The 8,511-nt window shown below is 45.0% G+C and overlaps 1 protein-coding gene across 1 annotated transcript; it reads left to right on the forward strand.

The window, feature by feature from the left end:
- On the forward strand, positions 1–978 carry LOC115078483 (olfactory receptor 1019-like). Its single transcript, XM_029581405.1, has one exon. The coding sequence runs from the start codon at positions 1–3 to the stop codon at positions 976–978; it is 978 nt and encodes a 325-aa protein (XP_029437265.1).
- The last annotated feature ends 7,533 nt before the right edge of the window (positions 979–8,511 follow it).

An 8,511-nucleotide genomic window follows, 5' to 3' on the forward strand; every position in this document is an offset into this window, starting at 1 on the left:
ATGGAAGGGGAAAATCTCACCTTAGTGACAGAATTCAGCATTCTGGGATTTCCTGAATTTCCAGAGCTGCAAATTCCTCTATTCCTTCTGTTTTTACTGATTTACCTGATCATCCTGCTGGGGAACCTCACTATTATAGCCGTGACGTGCCTGGACCCTCGCCTGCACACTCCCATGTACTTTTTCCTTTGTAACTTGTCCTTCCTCGATATCTCTTGCACTTCTGTCACCCTCCCCAAACTCCTGGATATCCTCTTAAGGAAGCATCAGAGGATTTCTGTAAGGGGGTGTTTTACACAGCTGTATTTTTTTCTGTGTTTATCATGTACTGAATTTTTTATTATTACGGTCATGGCTTATGACCGCTATGTGGCGATATGTCACCCCCTGCGTTATGCAAAGATCATGAATCAAAGAGTCTGTGTACTGATTGCTGCAGGGACCTGGATTTTTGGGTTTCTGGACCCAATGACTCATGTTGTCCTTGTATCTCGCTTCACTTACTGTGGGTCCAATAAGATTAACCATTTCTTTTGTGATATCTCCGCACTACAAAAGCTCTCCTGCACCAGCACCTCCACAATTGAAAGCATAACTTATGTTTTGAGTGTCCTTTTTGGTCTACCTTTTTGTATCATAACCTTTATATCTTACATCTGTGTCATCTCTGCCATCCTGAAGATCCGTTCCAGTGAGGGGAGACACAAAGCCTTCTCCACCTGCTCCTCCCACCTCACGGTCGTTATTCTCTTCTATGGGACTACACTCTGTCTGTATGTGAGACCAACCTCCATGCAGTCACTGGATCAGAACAAGCTCTTCGCTGTCCTATATAATGTTTTAGTTCCTCTGTTTAACCCTGTGATTTACAGTCTGAAAAACAGACAGGTAAAAGCAGCCATAAGGAAAGCATTCACCAGAAAAGAAAGATTTTTCAGCATCTGTGATTGGCAAACAGCATGGCTGACCAGGAGTTAAAGGGAAGTTTGTCCAGTTCAGATCCTCTGTAAAAGGACATTTCCTTATTAAGGGGGGCGAGTGCTGCTTTTTGCAAAACATTCTTAAGTACTTGCCAGAGATGAGAGTTGTGTACAGGGTAAAATGTACCTGCTACACAGCCCCGAATCTATGGCAGTGCCTGTGAAAAACTTGCATTTCCTCAGAGATCAGAAGAAGATGGTCTCAAAATTATTTGTGTGTTCTTTATCATGAGGAGTATGTCCCCTATATACACAAAAGCAGAGAGAGAGACAGGACACTGGTCTTCTCCTTGTATTTTGAATTTTACATCTTATCTCTTTATTATTTTAAGTTTGCAGACACAGCAGCAACTTGGAAGATTAGCTATTCTCATATTGTATGAAATCACTACATTTGTCTTATATTGATTGGTAATTAATAGAACCATCTCACAATTATTCCATCTACGCTGCCATCCAACATATCTAAGTTCACATTGTAGATAAGTTTGCACAGCAGAATTACAATGCTACTTCGCAATATCTGTGCATGGTATCTTCTCCCCTCCTCATTAAAGTCTCTTTCATGCATTCTTACTTAAAGTAGTCTCAGTGATTGCAGTTCAGTGTCTTTTTTCATACCAGCAAGTTCCTTACTCTCATGTTCGGCTAGTCCTCAAGGTCAACCCATATTTTTGCAGAGTGTGGGTGCGTTCCCCTTCGATTAGCAGAAGCCTGCAACTGTGTATCCAGAGAACAGACTTGTGATCTAAAGGATTAACAGATCCAGGTCATTTCTTCACAGTGGGGGAACTTCATGTGCCCTGCAGTCCCTGGTGACAGTCATGGTCAGGGGCAGGCTTTGTCTGTCCGCACTCTCTTAAGTGGGCAAGGAAATCTTTGTTAACCAACCTTGCCTAACAGTGAAAATATCCCTCTAGGGACAAAGGTCACGGTAAAAGAAAGACTTTCATAGGGTCTATGTGAGAGTGACCCCTTGTAGCTGGAGGGATTCCTAAAAAGGAGGCTGAGTCAATCAGGAAGTGAGGACGTACCATTTCAGCTGATCTGCCAGTTACTATAGCTAGGGCATGCCCCAACATTTGACTTTCAACTTTCAAACACAAAACCTTACAACAGTCACACAAAACACTGGACCCCAATGTGGGTTGTTGAGAGTTCTAGATCAGGGTTGGCGACTCCACTCCTGGGGTGCTACAAACAGGTCTGGTTTTCAGGATATGAAGATGAATGAGATTTGTGTGTCTGCAAACATCTCTCATGCATATTCATGAGGTATATCTTGAAAATCAGATCTGTTTTTGGCACTCCAAGACCAGAATTAACTACCCCTGTTCTAGACACAAAGAGATCATGGTTGCTTCAGCACATCTGGACCCTGAGGCTCAGGGGCCTTCTTACATCATTTTCTTCAGCTTGCCAACTGCATCTGGGCCTGACCAGTTGGGCCAGTCCCTGTTGTAACCTCCTCTCTTCTACCCCATGGATGGTTCCTGAAAGCTGAATGGCAGATGCAGTTCAAAGTGTAAGACGTCAATACTCCACTGTGAGGGACAGAAAGAAGTGGAGATTCTACTTATTTGGTTTTCAGAAGCAGCGCTGTGAAACGTTTAAATTTTCCTCCTATACAAAGTTCAACTATGTATTTCAGAGATTAAAGGCAAGCTTAGGAGAACTACCTAGTTTCTGGAGTGTTTATGTATTACCACTCAATGTTCCCTGCCATTGGAGGGTTCATTTCACTAACTGCAAGACACCATACACCAGACTCTCCTTCAGTCTGAGACAAAGGCAGGCCAAACATCTTCATAATTCATTAATCTTCTAGATATTTTATAAAAATGTTAAGAAAACCTTGAAATTCAATGACTAATAAGTCCGTGCAAGGTATTGATATGATACAAATGGGTAAGGTTAAAATAAAATGACATTAGCATTAAAATCAACATAAGATAACGTACAGTACACTATTGTATTATATAGCAAAACATAGAATAGGATACATAAATGTACATGCTAGAATGCAGTATACTAGAACATAATTTTAGAAGTGCATAGTAACAGTGAATAAAAGCAGACAAAACCAAAATGGCCCATCCAGCCTGTCTAGTTGAGATTCGTACATGTGCATACGAATTCTCATACACAAACGAACACATACGTCCTCCAACTTCCTCTTCTCCCAATGTCTTTTGCCTGACCTCTGAGCAGTTTTCTCACCATTACCTTCCACATCCATCCCCAGCATGCCTTAAATCTATTACAGTAATGACCTCTACCTTCTCTGCTAGTAGGCCATTTCAGGCTCTGCTATCCTTCACAACCAATATTGAATCCAGTATCCAAGTCCCTTCTACCAATGTTTTGTAATAATCCCCAACAGCCACCAAGTTTAGTGAGGCTGTTATAAAATAAGTCTGGCCTCCCCATGCTCCTCGAAGTCCAGTTTTTAACCATTGTCCTCCCAGCCTTCTTGGAAGCCAGTTTAGGTTTGTAAACAATGGGGGTCAAGCGGATTAACCCAATACTTTGATTGCCCAATGCATTCCTACCACTGTTGCTTCCGGTTGTAACCACTGCATTATGCAGGTTAGCCCAATACTTTCTTGGAGGCCTAACAAGTATGACCCACTGCATTAGTTGATGAATGGGTATTGCGTATTCTAACTCACAAACCAAGCAGAGCTCACTTGTTCTTTGCTGTGTGGCCTGCATTGTGATGCTTTCATCCTCAAGGATCCTTACCCAAAGGGATCTACAGTGAGAATAAATGCTTCTGACTACAGAGGATTACCAGATCAGAGCTGGTGCAGTCCATCAGTTATCCTGAGGCCAAGGACTGGAAGCACATGGCTGATTATTAATATTAGCAGAGATAACTTGGCTTTTTAAAAAAGCTTTCCCAGAACTGGATTAAATTCTCCACACTTCAACCCATCAACACATCTTTTGCTTATAACATTATACATATTTATTAATTTGGAAACAGTTGGCTGAAATGTAAATATTCTCTTTTTTAATTCCCTCCCCCTTTCTGGTCCTAGTTATTATTCCCTGTTTTTTTGTAACTTTCTCAAGTCCTAATTATTGTTTTAATATTTTTTAAGTTTCACACTATATTTAATGTTGAATTGGGAAATGTTTATCACTATGTTACTCCCTGCCTCCACACACATGTTAATTGTAAACCGGGTTGATGTGATTCTTATCATGAAACTCAGTATAATAAAAATAAATAAATAAATAAATAAAATATCATCCTATTAAATCATCACCAATTCCCATGCTGTTATGCACAATAAAGAGATACCCAATGAAACATGAGAGATGCACAAGAGACCCATAAGCAAGCACTATCAATTACTGGGCCATCCTTATTGAACGTTACCCCAGAGAAGATTAGAATGCTGCAAGATTTTAAAATATTCAGGAAAAAAATTAAAGGTTTTTGTTTCTTGGAGCCTTTTCTGGTAGTGACTGAATGATTCAGATTTTTGTTAATGCATTATTGTAAATACTATTGTAGTTTGTGTTTAAAAGGTTGTAATCTGCCTCTCATAACATCATTAACATAGACGAATAATAAATGTTTTAAATAAATACAAAAATAAAGTTCCTACCCCAGAGTGCTTACAGCATAATGGAAGGCAGAAATGGTACAGGGTGGGCACCGTGATGGGCCAAATTGTGATGCTGCAGAAAGAATCTTATGAGTTGAAATGAAGTCGGAAGATTTGGAGCAAACAGAGACTCAAAGCCTCTGAACTGGAAGCAGCTTCTGGCAGCGCCGCTCGCCCTGGCCTCATTACTGAGCTCTACAGATGAAGGACCCAGTTGTGGGAAGTTAGCCTGTTTAAGGTGGGAGATACTTAGGGTAGGTCATGGCTGAGAGCTTCTGGATCAGATTTTGGAGGCAGTAGAGGTTTTCTATGCAGTGTTGGTGAAATTAGAGCGACTTTGGCTGTAACTTCACATGTATGCATTTATTTCTCCATTCTCTGATAGCACAGCTTGGATTAGCGTTCGGGGGCATTGATTATTACAGCCCTGCTGAGTGACTCCCTGCACATGGGCTCAGGGGATCAGAGTTTTGTGGGCCACTTTGCATCAGTGCATAGCCCATCCCCTTATAGATCACAGGTGCAAACCCACAGTTCTAGGAGCCTGGCACCATCATTAACCCTCACTGCCCCTTCATGCACGTGAAGGTGTGGCAAGAAGATAAGGAACCCAGCAGAAAGCTTAGGCAGGTGTCTGGCTCAAGCCAACATGAAATGCAAACTCTCAACTCAATTCTACTAAGAGGAAACTGGCACAGAGCTCAATCGAGCACGAAAACCTTAGCCACCAGCAAATAATCGGAACTATTCTCTTTGGGTTTGACAGAAAGTGGCACATGAGGTTTACCGTCCTGAGACAGAGGACTGGTATTCTGGCCTGGGGACAATACAAATCAAGAAAATGACAGCACTGCAGCAGTGGGTGCCCCCTTACCTGCCTGTCAGGCTCCAGTTCCAGGCTCCTGGGTGCCCTCTGTGAGAGATCACTGCTGACTCCTTCTCGGGAAATCCCCTCTTCCACCGGGGTCCCTGTAACACCGCCTCTCAGGAGGGAAGGGCCCCTCGCTGGTAAGGAGCAGGGGCTGTCTCTGACCCCAGTCCCTCCTTCAGAAGCTGGGCCGGAACCGTCTCGCAGTGCCACCCCCTCCAAGGCCCACATCCATGCAGCAGATGCATTCACTGGTCCCAGCTCCATTCAGGCACTTCCCAGCTGGATCGCAAGTCTTCCAAAACGAATCACAAAGAATTGACATTTCTGCCAAAGGGCTGGTGGGGCTTTTCCTCACATTCAGCAGCCGGAGGGCTCCCGGTCCTGCTCAGCTTCTCCTTTCGTTCTCCCTGACAAAGCAGTTTCAGAGAGGCATCCAGGACAGGACTGCCCCGTCCTGGGGTGGGAGCTCCCTAACCAGGGGCTAATTATTCAGGGAGAGCCTTTCCTTCTCGGAGGCTTAATGTCCACCCTTGCCAATTAGGAGGGGGAGGAGGTTCACCCCTGTGCAACTCACACACAGCTTACTAATTACGCATATCGCAGACACAGCTTTTTAATTTAGAAAAAAAAAAAGAGTATTTCTCTGTACTTCATCTCGGCAGTTTATAAATTGAGGAAAACCTTCCTTCTGTGCACATCACAAAGTCTCTGTTTGCTTATAAAAAGCCATAGCAATGCTGCCACCATCCTATGCGCTCTATTTACTTCTTCCAAATACTCCAGAGCCTCCTGCTCAGCAGCACAACCTGGGCAGAGCTCAGCCCAGCAAACAAACACAGGATGCAGCTTCACTGGGCTCTGTCTTACTTCTTCTCTCATAAACGTCTGCCAAACTTTTCCTTTCAGTTAGCAGCTCTGAGCTTCTTAGCCAGCCTGGCAAAGGAAACGTCGCTTAACTTAAAAGCCAGGCTGTGTGGAAGGTGCTTTCTTTCACAGGGCTGGTGCTGTCTCCCTGTCCACCAAAAGCCTTCCCCTTTATACAGCTGATGGCCACCTGTGTTGAGGTTATGACTCACACCAAAGCCCAGCCTCTCAGTTTCCTAAGGCTGCTGGGAAATGTGGTTCCCTGGCATCTTTTTTTCTTTTTTAACCTATCCAGTGCCTAAGCAGATCTTGCCTTTCAATTCTGAGGTACTCATATCTGAACAGGGACTAAGAAAACTATTCGGGGTAGATTTTAAAAAAGAACGCACAATTTTATAACTTGCACGCACCCGTGTGCGCATGTTATAAAATCGCGGGCAACGCGCGCAAGGGGGGGGGGCAGACATGGTGACGCATCGTCAGCTTCCCCGGTTCTGAGCACTTCAGGAGGAAAGCAGAGTATAAATACAACATGAGGAGGACAATGCGCCGCTTACCTCTGTACCCGAAACGGCAATTAAAGATCAGGCATCACGGCAAGAGTTCCCTGTTAATGAAGGAACACGGCTTACCTCTCCAGCTTTTACTGGAATCTCATCAGTAATTAACGATTCGCATCCGATAACGTTTAATCTTTACGAATGGACTGAATCTGTGCGCCATGAGCTGTATAGGGGGGAGTTCTAGTCCTTGTTAAACATGGCAAAGCACAATAAACTTACCTTTATTTAAGCACCCTGAGGCTCTGAGTTACTTCCTTATCCATCCATCTTCCCACCTGCTTCTGCCAGGGGAAAAAAAGCTCCAGAGAAGTGAAAGAACGCCCCCCTGTGGCCAGCAGGGGCATGCCGACAGGTCGGGGGACTTCCACGGACCCATACCGGGAAGATCCACTCCGGCAGGCCCGGGCAGGGCTCTCCCTGCTCGGCAGTGCTCACCTGATCGGTCCCGCTGAAGCTTCTACCTTCTCTTGCCTGCTCTGAAAGTCCTGCAGCTGAACAGTGCTGCAAACCCCCCGGGAACTCCAGACGGCAGGTCTAAGGGACCATTCCTTAAGTTTACAACGGGCTGCTGGAACTCTCTGGCGGCTTCATGGAAGGAGGACTGTCCCCATTGCCAGCTCCGTACAGGTCTCCCCCTGCTGCCCATCAGTGGGAGGTTTTTTTTTATTTTGTTTCCTACTTTTCCTCTTCCTCTCTCTTCCAGAGATCAGCAGGGACTGTGGGCCGAAGAGAAAATCTGGGGGATGGAAAGGGATGAGCGGGGGGGGGGGGGGGGCCTTGGGCAGCTCTTACTGACCCGTGAGTGAGTGAGTGAGTGAGTGAGAGCTATGAATGCTGATGAGAGACACGCGAACGGACGGTAACCAGGGGTGAAGCTTTGGCGACCGGCGCTACTGTTCACAACTTTCACACTTGTGCTAATCCAGCCCCTTTCAGCGCGTGTTACTCTGTCCTGTCCAGCGTGAGCACACGCGCTTTTTTCTGAGTAAGGATGAAATGCATCGCCCAGATCTTATCCTGATGATAAACATCGGGTCCGACTGGTCCCCTACGAGGGAGCCTGTGCCTCATCCTGCAAGAGGCAAGCACAGGAGGGGAGGTGATGCCATTTCCCAGGCATTCCCCGTAGGGTACATGCCAGAGGCTTTAGACACTCACCCCGCTCAGACTAAGGAAAGGGGCAGTGGGTTATGTGCTGGCAGGAGCAGTAACCCCCACGTTCTGCCGGTCTGGCAGGGTCTCGTCACTTTTATTTTTAAGATAAGGAATGGGCAAGGCAGTTAAGACTTCCCTCTTCGCTGCTTGGTATTTTGGGAATGATAAAGGTTTTCCAGAAAAGGATCTGGAAACCCCATGGGGTCTGGCTGAAGATTTTTAAAGAGACAAGGAGATTTTTTTTTCTTTTCTGAACATGAATTAATTCAGTTCGTGTACCAGTTGCCAGAGATCCTTCTGAGGACACAGTACCAACCCCTAGAAATTAGCTCAAGAGGAGTACATGAAGAAAGACTGAGCAGGGAGAGAGCAGAAGATCACCTTTGCAGTACAGTTACCAGGGAAGATCAAAAGAGCCGGAGACTGAAAGGTTAGAAAAACTCTACGTAAATATTCTT

Source organism: Rhinatrema bivittatum, chromosome 16, assembly GCF_901001135.1.
Source record: "Rhinatrema bivittatum chromosome 16, aRhiBiv1.1, whole genome shotgun sequence".
In the NCBI taxonomy this organism is placed as follows: Eukaryota; Metazoa; Chordata; class Amphibia; order Gymnophiona; family Rhinatrematidae; genus Rhinatrema; species Rhinatrema bivittatum.

Excerpts from the sequence above, each read along its gene's own strand:
- LOC115078483 (XM_029581405.1), top strand. The coding sequence starts at position 1 with ATGGAAGGGGAAAATCTCACCTTAGTGACAGAATTCAGCATTCTGGGA.